The sequence below is a fragment of the Ovis canadensis genome, chromosome 9 (genome assembly GCF_042477335.2).
Source record: "Ovis canadensis isolate MfBH-ARS-UI-01 breed Bighorn chromosome 9, ARS-UI_OviCan_v2, whole genome shotgun sequence".
NCBI lineage: Eukaryota > Metazoa > Chordata > Mammalia > Artiodactyla > Bovidae > Ovis > Ovis canadensis.
This window is the reverse complement of record NC_091253.1, coordinates 50,087,679-50,106,996: the sequence shown is the minus strand read 5'-3', so window position 1 is coordinate 50,106,996 and position 19,318 is coordinate 50,087,679. Positions and strand designations below refer to the sequence as shown.

Here is a 19,318-nt window from a genome sequence, read left to right as displayed (position 1 = left end):
CAAAATCACTGCAGATGGTGACTGCAGCTATGAAATTAAAAGACGCTTACTCCTTGGAAGGAAAGTTATGACCAACCTAGATAGCATATTGAAAAGCAGAGACATTACTTTGCCAACAAATGTCCGTCTAGTCAAGGCTATGGTTTTTCCAGTGGTCATGTATGGATGTGAGAGTTGGACTGTGAAGACAGCTGAGCGCCAAAGAATTGATGCTTTTAAACTGTGGTGTTGGAGAAGACTCTTGAGAGTTCCTTGGACTGCAAGGAGATCCAACCAGTCCATTCTAAAGGAGATCAGTCCTGGATGTTCATTGGAAGGACTGATGCTAAAGTTGAAGCTCCAGTACTTTGGCCACCTCATGCGAAGAGTTGACTCTTTGGAAAAGACCCTGATGCTGGGAGGGATTTGGGGCAGGAGGAGAAGGGGATGACAGAGGATGAGATAGCTGGATGGCATCACTGACTCAATGGACATGAGTTTGAGTGAACTCCGGGAGTTGGTGATGGACAGGGAGGCCTGGCGTGCTGCAATTCATGGGGTCGCAAAGAGTAAGATACGACTGAGCAACTGAACTGAACTAAATAGCTTCCCAGGTGGCACAATGGTAAAGAATCCACCTTCCAATGCGAGAGATGTGGGTTTGATCCCTGGGTTGGGAAGACCCCCTGGAGGAGGAAATAGCAGCCCACTCCAGTATTCTTGCCTGGAAAATCCCTTGGGCAGAGCAACCTGGCAAGCTACAGTTTCATGGTTTCGAAAGAGACCAAGATAAGTATGCACGTTATTATAATAAAAGTCCCATATAATATGGAGAAGAACCACAAAAAATGATGTATGCATTGTACCGAGGACTTCACTCATGTAATAGAAAGAGAGAGAGAAAAAAGAACAGAGTGCTTGCATGGGTGATATGTGGAATGAATGTGGTTTTGAGCTGATTATTAAAGGAGGGGTATGTTTTTCTTTTTCTTTTTTTAAAATTTTATTATTGGCATATAATTGCTTTACAATGTTATGTTAGTTTCTACCGTGCAACAAAGTGAACCAGCTATACATATATAAATATATCCTGTCCCTGTACAGCCTCCCTTCCTCACCCCATCCCACCCCTCTAGGCCATCACAGAGCACCAAGCTAAGCTCCCTGAACTTTCTAGCCTCTTCCCACTAGCTGTCTGTTTTACACGGTAGTGTCTGTATGTCAATGCCGTTCTCCCAATTTGTCCCACTGTCCCCTTCCTTTTCAAATGAAAAGGAATAAGTCATTTTACTTGGAGAAATTAGCCTCAGAAATGACACAAAGCTTATTCGTGGGGTGGTCCCTTCTGGCTAAAGTATGGAATATGGTGGAATTTAGGTCCTGGATGCAACAAAAAGATCTTGAGTCCTCAACTAAGAAAACCTGCTCACTTGAGTCCTTTTGAGAGTAGTTTCCTTCTACCTGATCGGAAACATTATAGGTGTTCAAAGATGCTTGTAAGTGGTCTTTGGGGCTTACCCAAGGAGTTGATTAAAAGAGTTCAGAAATCGTACCTACCATTTCATTCCAGAAATTAGGTCACTCTCCTGAGAGTTTCGGGATATCAGTATTCATCCAGAATCCCAAGAATACCTTAGAGCACATGGGTAAAGGGCCCAGGCTGTGTCCCTGTGCTTGGCATTTACTGGCTGGGTCAATCCGGGGGTGGGGAGAGCCTTGTAGGAAATTGAATTAGGAACTGCTCCTCCAGTTCCAATTGGCTTGTGACCAATGCTGGATTTCTTACTACTTTAATAAATCACTATTCGCTGTAACTATTTCTAGACATAAAATAAAAATTATAAACCTCTTTTTTCTTTCAGCAAAGAAAAAGAAGCCTAAACTATTAAATAAATTTGATAAGACTATTAAAGCTGAGCTTGATGCTGCAGAAAAACTCCGTAAAAGGGTAGGTCGATGGTCTATTTTGCATAGAAACGTGTGATGGTTTCATTGTTAAATAAACACAGGCATTACCCTTGGTTTGTTTTTAAAAAACACTGTAAGGGAAACAACCTTTAAATAGAGTGGATTTTTCCTTAGGCACATCAGCGTTCCACGTGGAGTGAATCAAATGAAAAGAAAAACTGCAGCTGTAATGGCCAGATAGAAACAGAACTTCATCTTCAGGCCAGCCAGTTGGGGAGTCAGCCCCTTCCATCACCATCTAGTTGTGTGACTTTGGGGAAATTAGTCAGTCATTCTGAGTCTCCGTTTCCTTGTGTTAAAAAATGAGAATAATATATATTTACTTCCTCCTTGATTTTTTCAAAGATCCAATGAGATAAGCAAATAGATGAGGAAAAAGTGGAAGCAGTGACATTTTATTTTCTTGGGCTCCAAAATCATTGTGGATGGTGCCTATAGCCACACAATTAAAAGACACTTGCTCCTTGGAAGAAAAGCTATGACAAACCTAGACAGCATATTACAATGCAGAGACATCACTTTGCTGACAAAAGTCCATTTAGTCAAACCTGTGGTTTTTCCAGTAGTCTTGTATAGATGTGAGAATTGGACCATAAGAAGGCTGAGGGCCAAAGAATTGATGCTTTTGGATTGTGGTGCTGGAGAAGACTCTTGAGAGTCTCTTGGACTGCAAGGAGATCAAACCAGTCAATCCTAAAAGAAATTAACCATGACTATTCATTGGAAGGACTGAAGCTTTAGCTCCAATACTTTGGCCACCTGATGGGAAGAACATTAGGAAAGATCCCAAAGCTGAGAAAGACTGAGGGCAGGAGGAGAAGGGGGTGACAGTAGATAAGATGGTTGGGTGGCACCACTGACTCAATGGACATGATCTTGAGGAAGCTCTTGGGAGATGGCGATGGACAGTGAAGCCTGGTGTGCTGCAGTCCACAGGGGTTACAAAAAAATTAGACACAACTTAGTGACTATACAATGAACAATGAGATAAGAGATTTTTTTAAAAGCATCAGTACTGCCAAGCAGCATATAAGTAAGGGTTTTCATTTTAAAGCACCTTGATGCAAAAAAGAAAAAATAAGTTAGTCTAGTACTTAGGATAGTTACTATTAGGTGAAATGATTTTCAATTTAAAATTCTTCTCACTCTGGGTTAAACTCACATAGCTCTAATTCCCAGGGTGACTATTTTATGTTTTGCTTTGTCATCAGTTAATTCAAAGCCTTATTTGCATTTGTTCTTGGATATTACAGGTTTTGAAAACAGGGAATTAACACAAGATTGAAGTTATCTGTTCTCCCAACTCAGTCCTATTCATCTAATCACCATGCCCAATATTTATTATAATGTATTTAATGACATCTTCACTTAATCATCTATAGGCATATCTCGTTTTATTGTGCTTCACTTTATTGTTCTTCGTGGATATTGCATTCTTTTTTTCAAATTAAAGGTTTTTGGCAGGCCTGTGTCAAACAGGCCTATCAGTGCCATTTTTCCAACCTCATTTGCTCACTTCATGTCTCTCTGTCACATTTTGGTAATTCTCAAAATAATTGCAAACTCTCCACCAACCAAAAGATTATGACTCACTGAAGGCTCAGATGATGATCAACATTTTTTAGCAATAAAGTCTTTTTAATTAAGGTGTGTGCATTGCTTTTTAGATATTAATGCTATTGCATAATTAATAGACCATGGTATGATGTAAGGTACAAGTCGCTCAGTCATGTCCAGCTCTTTGTGACCCCCATGGACTATAGCCTGCCAGGCCTCTCTGTCCATGGAATTCTCCAGGCCACAATACTGAAGTAGGTAGCCATTCCCTTCTCCAGGAGATTTTCCCAACCCAGGAATTGAACCCAGGTCTCCCGTATTGCAGGCAGATTCTTTACCATCTGAATCACTAGGGAAGCCTGGTGTGGTATAAACATAACCTTTAAATGTAAGATATTCATTTAAAGGTTAGATATTTGTGGAGACTTGGCTTTATTGCAGTATTTGCTTTATTGCGGTAATCTGGAACCAAACCCACAAGATCTCCAAGATTTGCCTCTACTTGTCTCTTGTGAAAATTTCTGTCTTGGTTCTGTGCTTGAATTTATACCTTGTGTAATACCATTGGTTTTCCTATAATGTGGTTTTTAATCAGTAGACATTGATACATTGACTGCAAAAAAAAAAAAAAAGTAATAGGGGATTGTCATAGTTAAAAAACAACAATAAAAACATCCAAGTTAGGCATTGAAGTGGAACCAAAATGTGCTTCCCACACATCTTTTGGAAAAGTCCCAAACAAGCATGAAGATGTCTGTAACTAGCAAATGGAGAAGGAAATGGCAACCCACTCCAGTGTTCTTGCCTGGAGAATCCCAGGGACGGGGGAGCCTGGTGGGCTGTTGTCTCTGGGGTCGCACAGAGTCGGACACGACTGAAGCAACTTAGCAGCAGTAGTAGCAACAGCAAATGGCAAGGTTCTCAAACCAAAGCCTGGCTCACCCTCATCAGCAGCCGATACAAATGCAGTAATTCCAGAGAATATTACAGCCCAAGTCTTTGTTCACTAAATTAACACTGGATGATTTCTGTGTCTCTCATTTAACTTTGTAAAATGAGGCCAGCTATTCTTTGTTGAAATTTTGCATTTCTTACTAGGAATGAGGCAGGAATCTCCTTTTCCTATCATCCTGTTTGGCATTCTCCACTTTCTCTGTGCTGTATGTCCTTAGTGAAAAATGAGGGGGGGCTACCTATTTCACAGGTGATTTTAGGGATAAAGAATAAATGAACAGCTTTAGAGAAGGGTTTTTATGTAATGATAATAAATGGTAGAGAAGGACTCAGTTATCAAGGGGCAGGTAAGTCAGTGAAACATAAAAGTGCTGGAACAATTCATGGGTGTTCTCCTCTGGCCCTTGCTTATTTGCAGAAATTATGATGCTAGCCTCAAGAAGCACCATGGATCTGTAACAGGGTAAATAAAAGAGGAAGAAGTGGCTACAGAGGCAATTCTTGCTTCTGAAACAATAGGGAGCCGTGCTATGAACTGAATCATCAGTGGAATTACCACTCCAGTACTCTTGCCTGGAAAATCCCATGGATAGTGGAGCCTGGTAGGCTGCAGTCCATGGGGTCACAAAGAGTCGGACATGACTGAGCGACTTCACTTTCACTTTTCACTTTCATGCATTGGAGAAGGCAATGGCAACCCACTCCAGTGTCCTTGCCTTGAGAATCCCAGGGACGGGGGAGCCTGGTGGGCTGCCGTCTATGGGGTCGCACAGAGTCGGACACGACTGAAGCGACGCAGCAGCAGCAGCAGGGTTGTTTTTATAGCCGGTGTTTTCAAATAATGCAATAGACTCCCCTGGGATCACTGTGGCCCTGAGGCATACTCTGCTCGGAGGAGGCCCCGTCTCAGGTCACACCCTTGTTTCAGATACTATGTGCCATGAACGTGTGAGGTCACTTTCTATTTCCTCCAAAAGTGCACAAATCATATTTCAATCATTGATTTTTAAAAATAACATGTATTGTTTAAAACTCCTCCTTATGCCCCAGAAAAAGGATTCGAAATGGTAAACTGAAATGTTCATTCATTTTGTTGGAATCATAAAAATGGAAAGAAGGGAAAGCTTAATAAAGCCAAAAGTCCAACACGTGAAAAGTTCACACTGCAGGCTCTAAATGGGGCTAGGAATGATGTCAACTGTGGGCTGAGTAATGCAGCATGGATCACACCGTCAGATGAATAGTGGTCCTCAGAAGAGCTGGTCTGTGTCAAGTCCAGAGAGAATGTCCTGCTGTGGATATGCATCAAGGAGCCAGTGATGGGTAGCTCAGCCTCCTCCCTAACATTGCATGCGCTGATGCTTTTTGGTTTTTTAATTTATTCATTTTGATTGAAGTATAGTTGATTTACAATAGCTTTGGCTTTGTGTATACAGCAAAATGTTTTAGTTATACATGTGTGCTCAGCATGTCCCACTCTCTGCGACCCCGTGGACTGCAGCCCACTAGGCTCCTCTGTTTATGGGATTCTCCAGACAAGAATAATGGGGTGGGTTGCCATTACCTCCTCCAGGGGATCTTCCCAACCCAGGTATCAAATCTGTGTCTCCTTCGCCTCCTGCATTAGCAGGCTTATTCTTTACCACTGTGCCATTTGGGAAGCCCATTTCAGTTGTAAATACTTGCATATCTATTTTTTTCAGATTCTTTTCCATTATAAGTTATTGCAAAATACTGAGCATAGTTCCCTGTGCTGTACAGTAGGGCCTCATCAACTCTTTTCTTTTAGAAGATGCCAGTGAGTCAATGGAGAAGTAATTAAGAGAAATAGAAAATCTCAATGAATCCACCCTCAGGGATGAATTCTAAACTTAATGAATAGAATTTGGGGAGAAACAATTTTTATATATCTTCAACATGTATCTTCCAAGATATTCATTAATTACAAAACAAAAACTAGTAAATTTATAGTATACCCATGGATCCTAACTGACCTCTATGGGCTATGTCTTAATGTCCTACAAGGGAGCCCACTGACCTTATGCCAAAACAGAGGCTGGGGGTGGGGTGACAGGGGCAAGTACCTGTCTCTCCAGTGAATGGTCTTGGTCCTAGGATCATATATAAGCTTATGTAAGTTATTCAACAGGTGATTTTTAGGCAAGTCTTCATGAGCATTCTGTCTTGTAGTTGAGTTTATTAAGAATTGTGTAATGGTATCAAGAGTTTATTCTCCAGTAAGAACCTGGGGAAAGAAAATTTTTTTCAGACTAACAGCAAACACATTTCCTTTGCTGAGCTGAGGGGAAGGCAGGGCTGATGGTCCCTTAGGAAAGGCAAGGAGCATCTGTGTGAAGAGATCCAGAGATGCCTAGAACAGAGCCAGTGTGTTCCATTATTTATATAACCTTGATAGCCAACTAAGGGAGTGTTAGCTGGAAAAATACTTAGGCAGACTTTTTATGAATATTGTTAATCCTATGCTTTAAAGCTGGAGATGGTGCATTTAGCATGATTTTCACAAAAATAGCTCCCAAATTTGCAATTTAAGTTGTGTAGGTCATGTGATAGGCTGAAAATTATCCCCCCACCCCACCCAAAGATATCCATGTCCTAATCCCTTGAACCTGTAAATGTTACTGTGTTTGGAGAAAGGGTCTTTGCAGATAGGATTAAAGGGTCTAAGACAGGGGACTATCCTGGGTTATCTAGTTGGACCCTAAATTCACTCCCATATTTCCATATAAGAGAGAGGCAGAGGGAAACCTGATATAGACAGAACAGAAGACAGAGAGAAGACAAAGTGGAGGTGGGAGTCGTGTGTCCACCAGTGAAGAAATGCTATCCCTGGTGGCCCAGCGACTAAAGACTCCACACTTCCAATGCAGGGGGCCTGAGTTCAATCCCTGGTCAGGTCCCACATGCTGCAGCTAAAAATCCCGCATGCCACAATGAAGATCAAAGAAACCACATGCACAGCTAAATAGATAAACACGTATTTTAAAAGAAAAGAAATGCTGTCAGGAGGCAGGAATAGATTCCCCCCTACAGCCTCTGGATGAAGAATGGCCCTGCCCACCGTCTGGAGTCCATTCTCCAGACAGTGCAAGAGTGAATTTCTGTTGTTTCAAGCCACCGAGTTTGTAGCCATTTGTTACAGTGGCCACAGAAAACTCATACAAGGTAGTTAGAGGACAGTTACTCAGACAAAGATATTTATTTTGAATTCTTCATCCCTTAAAATCATTCATGGAAGAAATAAAGTAGTGGTTTTAGAAGTTGTTATCCAAAACACACAGAGCATTCTTAAAATTCAGTGATAAAAAATAACACGATTTTTAAAACGGGCCAAAGACCTTCGAAGCCAATTCACCCAAGAAGATATTCAGATGGCAGATGAGCATGTGAAAAGATGCTTCACCTCATATGTTATGGAATGCAATCTAAAACGACACTACTAGTACACCTTTAGAAAGGCCACTATCACTGGATCACTGACAGCACCACATGCTGATGACCCTGTGGAGCCCTGGAAACCCTCATTCATTGCTGGTGGGAATGTGAAATAGTACAGCCACCTCGGAAGACAGTCTGATGGTTTCATACAAAACTAAGCATACTCTTGGCATACAGTCTAGAAATCTCATTCCTTGGTATTTATCCAAAGGAGTTGAAAATTTATGTTCTCCTGAAAACCTGCACGTAGATGTTTATAGCAACCTTCAATAATTGCCAAAACTTGAAAGCAACTGAGATGTCCTTTGGTAAGTGATCAGATAGAAAACTGTGATACAACTAGACAATGAAATCTGATTCAGCACTAAAAAGAAATACCTATCAAGCCATGGAAAGATAATTGTTCAGTTGCTCAGTTGGGTCTGACTCTTTGCGACCCTGTGGACTGCAGCATGCCAGGCTTCGCTCTCCATCACCATCTCCCAGAGCTTCCTCAAACTCATGTCCATTGAGTCAGTGATGCCATCCAACCACCTCATCCTCTGTCATCCCCTTCTCCTCCTGCCTTCAATCTTTCCCAGCATCAGGGTCTTTTCCAATGATTCAGCTCTTTGCATTAGGTGGCCAAAGTATTGGACCTTCAGCTTGAGCATCAGTCCTTCCAGTGAATACTCAGGACTGATTTCCTTTAGGATTGACTGATTTGATATCCTTGAAAAGACAGGGATGAAAAGATAAGGAGGACGCTTAAACACATATTACTAAGTGAAAGAAGCTAATCTGAATAGGCTACATACTGTTTGATTCAAACTATATGACTTTCTGAAAATGCAAAACTACAGAGACAGTAAAAACGTTGGATACCTGTCATTATACATTTGTCCAGACTCATAGAATGTACAGCACTGTGAACCCAAATGTAGGTTATGGACTTTGGGTGATTTTCATTGAAGGCTCATCAATCGCAACAAATGTCCCACTATGCTGAGTCAGGATGTAGATTATGGGGGAGTCAGGGCATGAGTAGGCGTAGGGGGTATGTGGGAGATCTCTATGCTTTCCTCTCAATTTTGCTGCAAACCTAAAACTGTTCTAAAAAATAAAGCCTTTTAAAAAGTCAATATTGTGAGAGGCGTGGCATATTTTAAATAGCCATACAATTGTTTCTGACAATTAACTTAGAGAATAAGTTACTGGTTTGATTTATCTCAGCCTTCAAATCCTCATTGTCTTTGCATTAACCTGTCCATCAGGTAAGAGACTTACCTGGGACACATTTTATTCTGTGCTGGCTCTCATATCCTCCCCATACCGCAATAGTAGTAATAATAGCTAACAAATTTTCAATAGTTTCCATGGTCTCTGCAGCAGCTCTAAGTACTTAATGGATGTTGTCAGATTTGGCCTTCACAGCAACCCCCAAGGTAGTCAAGTACGCTCATTGTCCCCATTTCACAGATGAGGTATATTAAGGCAAAGTCATAAGTAATTTGCCAGAAGTCCCACGTCTCCTAAGTGGTGGAGCCCAGATTCTAGCTAGACCCTCAGTATCACTGATGGGCATGTGACAGGAAATTTTAAAAAAAGCTTCTTCCATGATTTTAAGGGACTTTAATATAGATGTTGCCTGGTTCTATTCAGCCAAGTTATTGAGAAATAGGTGTCAGTAACAATCTAGTAGTACTATACGGTTTGCTGAGCCCAACCACATTTATGGGATGAACTTTGTTGTTATGAAAACTCAGTGAAGGTGATGACATACAAAGCACAGTGAGCTCACATTTATACAAGGAAAGAATGGATTTATGGATAGATGGCTGAAGGGTCTGCTAAAGTTCAACTCAGAAACTCTGTCTCCATCTCATGGTTCCAACATCCTGATGTGCTGCCTTCCAGTAGAACATCAGGAGACGTGTGTTTCTCACTGTGGGTGGACTGAGGTCGGGGCTGGGGTGGGTGGGACTCCTCACCCCCATGCCAAGACCCTTGGCACATCCTGCGTGTCTGTTTGCATAGTGGTGGTCAGAGACCCATCACAGGTGCTCCAACTGGCTTCTAAGGACCCACGTGGGCTTCGGGAGGGATCATATGACCCGAAGGCAGTGAGGCACTTACAGCACCAGCTGAGCATAGTCAGCCCTGATGCTCAGTGGGTGACAGTTTCCGAGGCCAGGTGGCCCTCTCATCTCATATGCTTATTCCCCACTGAGACTGCCCTTCTCATTGCAAATATTCTAACTGCCAGGAATATTCCTCCCCCAGCTTAAGTCCTAAATATCTTTTAAAGATTGCATGTAGGAACTATACATGCAGAAAGAAAATGCCATTTCTTTAACAAAGACTCATAGTACATCATTAGTCAGGTATCTGCCTTTTAAAAAATAAAGTCTATTTATGTTCATTTCTAGTTTTATGTTTTCCATCATGCAGTTAATTATTTAAAATCTTAAGACAGAAGATTGTTAACTATATACTCAGAAGGGAGTCTGGAAAATTTTGACAAAATTTACTTGGTGACTATTAAATAACTGTATTACGCATTTGAATTTATTCTATGTATGTAACTGCCTCTTCCTAACAGGGAAAAATTGAGGAAGCAGTGAATGCATTTGAAGAACTGGTTCGCAAGTACCCTCAGAGTCCAGGAGCTCGGTATGGGAAAGCCCAGGTATGCTGAAGCCTTGATACTTAGGACACTGTTTCAATGTCCTTACGTTCTGTATCATTGGATTTTTTACCACCTGGTATTTGCATTTGGGGCTTCCTTGATGGCTCAGTGGTAAAGAGTCTGCCTACTAATGCAGGAGACACAGGTTCCATCCCTGGGTCAGGAAGAAGGAAATGGCATCCCACTCTAGTATTCTTGCCTGGAGAGCTCAGTGGACAGAGGAGTCTGGCAGGCTACAGTCCATGGGGCTGCAAAGAGTGGGACAAAACTGAGCGACTAACATTACACTATTTGCATTTTATTTTCCCTTCTGACTTGTATACAGAATCAGCTTCTCATGCATATGCATACATTCAAGCAAGAACTACTGTTTTAAATAAGGCAATTGATTATTCCTATTTTGTACTGGTGAATTTCGTAACATATTTTTGTTCCCCCTCCATCTAGTTCTCTCCAGTTTTGAAAAGAAAATAAAGTGTAACACTTTCATCCCTGATTTCCCTTCCCCTTCACATTCATTCCATTTGACCTGCCACCTAGTTAAATAGGAAGTGGAATGGACTTGGTTCTCTCTGTAGTGTCTGTCAACTGACTCATTTCCTACTACCTACCTTCTCCCCAGCTCCACCCTCACTTCCCTTTCTCATCAGACTTTTTCCATCTTTCAACTCCTCAATTCATGAAGCTTTTCCATGTCTTGCTGTAGCTGCAGAAACCCTCCATGGGGCACATACTGTTTTAGGCCCTGGGATTATCACAAAGAACACTCTAGAGGTCTGTCCTGTGGAGCTTATATTCCAATGGAAGATATTTTAAGTTTCTTACTCAGAATTTTTGTAGTGAAAGCCCACTCTATGGCAGGCCCTGTTCTAGGCACTGCAGATGCAGCTATCAACAAAACACAGGGTGTTTTCACTGTAATGAAGAAGACAGTGCAACAGATATAGAAGGGAATCTCTTGCTTGCTACTAGATACACTGTCAGGAGACAAAAATAAAGCAGAGCACAGCTACAGGACACGAGAGGGGCGGTTAAAATGTTGGATAGGGTGGCCAGAAGATAGCTCATCAAGGCGGTGACGTTTGAGCAAAACCCTAAAGGTCTTTATAGATAAATCTGTATTTAAAGAATATTAGAAGTGTTAAAAATAAACATATTAGGACATCTTACCTGATTCTAGATGCCATAAAGAAAAGAAGATCATAGAGTAAGGAACATGTTATTATGATGTTTTTTTCACAGGTGGTAGGAGTCAGAGTGGCACAGCGATGCTTAAGATAATCAGGTGATCAGAAAAGGCCTTCCTAGGTGGTGACAAGTGGCTGAAATGTGACAAGGTTGAGGAAGGAGCTGTCCAGGCAGAGGGAACAGGGAATCAGCCTTGACTTTATCCCTGGTGGACTAGAGGAGAGGCGTACTGGGGGAGGTGACATGGGGTGGATGGAGCCAGGGGCTCATGGGCTGTATTCTTTGTGCACTGGAAGCACTTGGAGGGTTTGTGCATGGATGTACTCCTCTGGTTGTTTCTGTTTTCTTGTTTTAAATAAAGATTACTTTGGTTGCTGGGTACAGAAGGGATTATGGTAGCCCAAGTCGGAGCTAGGAAAATAGGAGACATTTCAGGTGTCCCCAAGAAGCGCTGGCTTGGACTGGTCCTGGCCACAGAGGTGGGGCAGTGGACAAGGGCAGGACTGAATCAGACAGTAAAGAATCTGCCTGCAACGCAGCAGTCCCAGGTTCAATCCCTGGGTCGGGAAGATCCCCTGGAGAAGGGATAGGTACCCACTCCAGTATTCTCGCCTGGGAAACCCCATGGACAGAGGAGCCTAGCAAGCTACACTCCATGGGGCTGCAAAGAGTCAGACACAACTGTGCAACTTTCAGTTTTGGAGATGAATTTGGTGTTTTTGGTTCATCAGTCTAAGGAGAGGATGGTGCCAGGTACTGACCAGGAAGACTGGAACAGGTTTGGAGAGGTGCAAAATCAAAGATCCACTTCTGGTTCCTGTGAAGTTTGTGATGCCTGTAACATGTTCAAATGCACATGTCAAGTAGACCATAGGCATTATTCAGTTTGGAACCCTGGGTAAAATCCAGGGCTGGTGTACCGATGTCAGGCAGTAAACCTCCTCCTGCCTGGGGAGGATGAGACTGTCAGCCCTGCTGGAAAATGGCAGATTCTGAGCTGCAGAAATTTTCCAGATTCAGGAGAAGCTGACAACACTTGTTCAGAGGGGCCAGTGCTGTCACTTGTGGGTGACACTCTCATGAAAACTAACACATCTAGAGATAAAACAAGTACATTTGCCTCGTAACTAAAGGTGGCAACCACTCGAAATCTAGATGCTTAAATTCTTCCTGTGAGTGTGTACATGCTCAATCATTTCAGTCATGTCTGACTTTTTTTTACCCTGTGGACTGTAGCCCAGCAGGCCTCTCTGTCCATGGGATTTCCCAGGCAAGAATACTGGAGTGGGTTGCCATTTCCTCCTCCAGGGAATCTTCCTGACCCAGGGATCAAACTTACATCTCCTGCATTGGTAGGTGGATTCTTTACCACTGAGCCACCTGGGAAGTCCCAAATTCTCCCTAACTCGTCCTTAAAAACTTATTACATTTGTATTAATTCAGTTTTAATAAATTTGTGAAAAGTTAATGCAAAGAAGTTCCTTTTATCCATGATGCTGTACAGACTAGCAACTATATCATTCCTATAAATTAATTGGGTCAGCAATTCTCCAAAACTGCTAAATTGTATTGTCTTTAAGCAAGAGAGAATGTGTTTGTTACCTGAAGATGGTGCCTATTTAAATAAGTGATGTGCTTTGCCACTAATTCTGGCAGTTGTTTGATTAAGGAAAGCCCGTTAACTTGAGAGAATAATGGGTCAAGTGCTAATTATGGCAAAGATGTTTCATGCTTTAGATTTTTCTTTATATGTGATATTAATTGCAAGTACCAAATGTAGTACTTTTGCACATGACACTTACTATATATATATATATATATATACACATATATGTGTGTGTGTGTGTGTATATATATATATATATATATCCTTATCTAACAGTAGGAATTTGAGATTTATGCCTCAGCAATATATTTTATCTATAAACTATTATACTACAATGTGTTATCAATATTAACATTAATGTGAAATTTAAGCATGGTAAATTAAATTTTTATAGAATAACTTAAAAGAAAGTTTAAATACATAGCAATTAGTTGTTTGTTTTTTGTTTTTGTGGGGTTTTTTGAGGTGGATCATTTTTAAAGTCTTCCTGAATTTTTTACAATATTACTTCTGTTTTATGTTTTGGTTTTTGGCTATGAGGCATGTGGAGTCTTAGCTCCCTGAGCAGGGATCAAACCCACACCTCCTGTGTTGGAAGATGAAGTCTTGACCACTGGACTGCGAGGGAAGTCCCATAGGAGTTTAAAAAAAAAAAATTCAACAGAAGACAGATTTTGTAAGGAGGAATACCTGATGACTTTTCATGCTTTGTTAGCAGATTAAACAATTACTTTGGAATATCCCAACCAATTTTATAAATTCAGTGACATTAAGTTACATGAAAACTGCAGGATCTATCATTTCTGGAGTAGAACTGATAATGTCTTATTTTTTGGATCACTGTGGAAATCAATTCTGACCAAGTTCCTTGAACATCTGACAAAATTATGAGCTCGCTTCACTTTATTATCTTCCACAAACCATTAGTGCCTCTCAGGCAGAAAATGCCACATCTCCTAGGAGGCTGGATTGGGCAGTTAGTTTGAATCAACAAAACGCTTTGTGATGTTAATGTCCTGTAGCAAATGTTCAGTTTCAGGGCAAATCCTTCATCTACAGATGTTAAACTGATCAATATCAATCAGTGTTGATACTCAAAGCAAAGCCTATCAGTTTTATTTAAGAGACTTTAAAGACTTCACATTTTAATTCTGACATTAAAATTCCAGTGCTGAAAGTTCTGAAATGTTAATACTTCTTTAACATGAAGGACCTTGAAGGATGGAGGAGGGAAAGAAACAAGGCGTATAGTTGTATCATCTTTCTTTCATTTCAGATTGAGGTTAGTGAAGATATTTATTCCTCTCTAGATAGAGAACAATGTCTCGATAGGCATTTGTCCTTGAATTAACTGTGAAGAGACCCTCCAGTTCCGGGATCTGTTTGGTAGCTGAAGAGGCTGCCAAATGAAGAAGGTGAACAAGATGTTCTCAGTAGGGCTCTCTCAGCTCTCGGACTCTGGCATTCTGTGACGTCATTTAGGAAGGATCATGTTTTGAGGCATTAACTCACTATAGCCAAACTCACAAGAAACTGAGGCCTAAACAGAAAACCAGCATATGAATATTCAGAAGGTTACGCAGGCAGGATGACTGATATGAGTCATTGACACTGGACTTTCTTTCCTGGTAGATAGGTCTGTTCTAAAGGCCATTTGCAGATATGAACAGATCGTTCTATATTTTGAAGCTTTTTTTTCTGTCAAGCCAAGGTGAATTGCCCTTTTCTAAAGGGTTAATCTGTTTTGTTTGTTTGCATCTGTCTAGGCAGAGTATAGTTGTTGAATGAATGAGCATAGGAATAAGCTAGTAGAAGAACAGGAACTGTGGACTGGAATTCTGGCTATTAATGTTGATATATAGCAGGGTACACGTTCCACCAGCCAAACATATATTCGTCCTGCTTTTATGATAGTCTTTCTCATGTGTAGCTTAGTGGTTAACTTTTCTTCATATTATTAAAATAACATGTTGTGTTCCCTTCCTTTATTTTTTTATCCTTGATGAAGAGAAAAATTTAATTTGTCTTGAATTACTTTTAAAGCAAGTCCCAACATCAACTTTTCATAAATATTTTGGGCAACTACACATGCAGCTTGTCCTGGGACGTTTCTCCCTTCCTCTAGTGTGAAGATGATTTGGCTGAGAAGAGAAGGAGCAATGAGATCCTGCGCAGGGCCATCGAGACCTACCAGGAGGCGGCCAGCCTGCCTGACGCCCCCACAGACTTGGTGAAGCTGAGCCTGAAGCGGAGGTCAGACAGACAGCAGTTTCTAGGTGAGATGGAAGAAGAGTCAGTTCAGTAGCAAGCGGTGTGCTTTTATCTGCAAAAGCCTGAAGGCTGTGTGTACTCTTAGAAGAGTTTAATTACATGGAAGGAAACCTGAGTTTTCTACCTAATTTCAGGCAATTTCTCTGATTGGGTCAGCCTGAAAGAGGAATCCTTCATAATTACAAAGGTACAGACAGTATTTTTGCTGCCTACCTGCTCCCTACTCATTTTAAAGATGAGACAAATGGAATTCTGAGAGGTTAGATGAATTGCCTAAGGAATCATAACTAATAAATGAATAGTTACGTGTTAGTCACTTCAGTCGTGTATGACACTTTGTGACCCAATGGACTGTAGCCCGTCAGGCTCCTCTGTCCATGGGATTTCCCAGGCAAGAATACTGGAATGGGTTGCTGTTTCCTTCTCCAGGGGATCTTCCCAACCCAGGGATCGAACCCAGCTTTCCTATATTGCAGGCAGATTCTTTACCTTCTGAGCCACCAGGGAAGCCCAATAAACGAATAGGTCTGGAATCAAAAACTTCTTGTTATGCCAAATTCTTCTTTTCTCTCTTAACTGTAACTATCTGATCCATAATAGCTTAAATCGTCAGTGGAACAGTTTTATAGATAAAGAAATGTCAGGAGTTGTAAGCATTCTAAAAATTTCACCTGTACATTTTGACTCTTTATTAAAGAAAATTCTAGAAAAACAAAATTTTAATCACTGAGTAAATTTTAAAATGCTTTGAAAAAGCACTATGGATTTTTTACATTCGTTTGACTTTTAAAAAGAATGCATAAAATATCATGCATCTTGATGACTGAATTTTTGGTGACCTCTTAAACTTTGAATCAAGTATGTTACTTGCTATACCCTAACTTCATTATAATCAGGCCAGTAATGGGTTCTCTCTCACCTAAAATGCCACCAGGGGACTTCCCTGGTGGTCCAGTGACTAAGAGCCTACCTTTTCTATGCAGGGAGTGGGAGTTCGATCTCTGGTAGGGGAACTAAGATCCCACTTGCAATGGGACAACCAAGCCCTGTCACAGCCAAATAAATAAATAAAAATAACATTTTTAAAAAATAAGTTAAAATGTCATTGATAAGCCAGGAGCAAAAAATCTAAGCCATGTGTAGCTGCCAAGGTGTGTTCTCTAGTGGCTGGATAAATTACATAGATGTATTATCTTGATGTCACTAGCTGCTAAGTCACTTCAGTCGTGTCCGACTCTGTGCGACCCCACAGACTGCAGTCCACCAGGCTCCCCCGTCCCTGGGATTCTCCAGGCAAGAACACTGGAGTAGGTTGCCATTTGAGGCTCCTAAACATTCAAAAGTGAACCTTGTATCAGTTTTCCAAGGGTGAGCATTAAGGATGGTTGTGTCGCTTTGGTAGATGACCAAAATCTGTGGCAGGAGTAGAAGCCAAGCAATGATTGGAAACTAGAAGAAATGACCCCTTAGACGTCTATTCATAAGGGCTGGTCCCAGAGAAGGGAAACTTACAGCAGCACAAACAGGATGGGAGAGGCAAGGCTGGAGCTCCATGCAGGCAAAAACCAGTATCAGAGTTGTCCCTCCTCTGGCTCTGGTGTGACTCACTTAGCCCTGTGGATTTTTAACATTAATTTTTATTTTTAAAAAGATGCATCAGATATCATGAGTCTGGGTGGGACTGAATTTTTGGCACCCTCTTAAACTTTGCACTGAGCACCTCGCTTACTTCACCCTATTCCCAGCCCCAGGGGAAGGATGACCCAGCTAGATCTAACCTTCTTCCGAAGTAACCCTTCAGTGTTTGAATATAGTCTCTCTTCCAAATTCCCTGGTGGCTCCAGTGGTAAAGAATCTGCCTGCAATGCCGGAGACCCGGGTTCAATCCCTGGGTCAGAAAGTTCCCCTGAAGAAGGGAATAGCAACCTACCCTAGTATTCTTGCCTGAAGAATCCTGTGGACAGAGGAGCCCATTGGGCTACAATTCATGGGGTCACAAAGAGGGGGACACGACTGAGCAACTAACACTTCCACTTTCTTTCTCCTCCAAATGAGAATGAGGTGAGTTCAGGCGCTAAGGGATTCATAGGTCCCTGGAGATGCAGAGTAAGAGGGGCAAGAAGGACATAGGATGGACTCTCACCTGGGCCTTTGTTGTGGCTCCGTAGGGCAAGTTTAGAATCAAAAGAAAACTATAATCTCAAGTTGGGCAGGTGGCAGAGAAAAAGTACAGAAAGGTGAAGTCAGATTTATCAGTGAAGGAATGGATAGTTGAGCACACCAACCCAGACTGGCAGGTAGTGAATGGAGAGAGGGTGGTGGAGTCAGTGGGTGGTAGTCTATGCCTAACAGTTAGTAGAGCATCCAGCTACATTAGCTTTTGGATGGTCCTGGCATATCTTGGCTGATTGTCAGTTTCTGGTCAACAAAGCCTTTTGGGTAATTAATTTTGTCACGTGCACGCTCATCTTGCACATCTTTCCCTTATATAGCTTGTCTTTTTTTTCTTTTTAAGATTCATTTATTTATTTTGGCTACTCTGAGTCTTTGTGGCTGCACACGGGCTTTCTCTAGTTGTGGCAAGTGGGGGCTTCTCTTTTTTTTTTTAATATAAATTTATTTATTTTAATTGGCTTCTCTTGTTGCCGAGCACGGGCTCTAGGCACAAAGGCTTCCGCAGCTGCAGCACGTGGAGTCAGTAGTTGTGACATATGGGCTTAGTTGCTCTAATTGCTCTACGACATGTGGGATCTTCCTGGACCAGGGAACGGACTGGTGTTCCCAGCGTTGTAAGGTGGATTTGTAACCACTGGACCAGCAGGGAAACCCCTACAACTTGTCTTTCCAACTGAGGTGAAGAGTGATGACAATTGACCCCTCTAAATCTTAAACATCCATTGGACAGCCCTTAAAATGAGTTGAAGCTGGGTTTTTATGGTTCGTGTAGGCATAACACCCTATTGTCCACCAGAGGGTCCCCTAATACTGGATGATGTCTCCTTGGCTCCAGGACTAGGTCATTACTGAGAGACGAAGACAAGCAGAGAACCTCAGTGCCTCTTCGCGTCTCATCCAGGGTGCTAGACCCTGAAATCTATTAGACTTCTTATTTGCCTGTTCTGTATTCATAATTTTAAAGTTAATTATAATGTCAAAAATACCCCAGTAAAACATTTTTTAAATAAGGAATGGGTAACCAAAACTTTCATAAGAGACAATTTGACATAAAGGGTAAATGTTGATGAATTTAGAAAATAAGAATGTCTTTAACGTATTTGTAGTCAGTATTATGTTCAGTAACTACTTATGGGAGTTGTGTGTGTGTGTGTGTGTGTGTGTGTGTATGTTCAGTCGTGTCTGACTCTTTTTGCAAACCCCTCTGTCCATGGGATTTTCCAGGCAAGAATACTGCAGTGGGTTGCCATTTCCTTCTCCAGGGGGTCTTCTCTACCCAGGGATTGAACCGACATCCCTTGTATCCCCTGCATTGGCAGGCGAATTCTTTACCGTTTGCGCCACCTGGAAAACCCACTTATGGAAGTTACTGATGCCCTTAGAGCCGCAGGATAAAATCCTAAGAGGGACTTAGCCATCAGTATACAGAGTCAGAGTTAAACTGATCTTCAGGCCCTGTTGAATAGTCTCTTATGATTTGTAGTGCCAAGACAAGG

At 41.6% G+C, this 19,318-nt stretch overlaps 1 protein-coding gene across 2 annotated transcripts in view; it reads left to right on the top strand.

Annotated features, from left to right (window-relative positions):
* The window catches only part of ASPH (aspartate beta-hydroxylase), a 191,595-nt gene that overhangs the window by 125,377 nt on the left and 46,900 nt on the right, over positions 1–19,318 (top strand). For both annotated transcript variants that reach the window (XM_069600088.1, XM_069600089.1), the window contains exons 15-17: positions 1,842–1,927; positions 10,496–10,582; positions 15,502–15,652. In XM_069600088.1, coding sequence (XP_069456189.1) covers positions 1,842–1,927; positions 10,496–10,582; positions 15,502–15,652 — 324 coding nt within the window. The remainder of the gene's footprint in view (positions 1–1,841; positions 1,928–10,495; positions 10,583–15,501; positions 15,653–19,318) is intronic.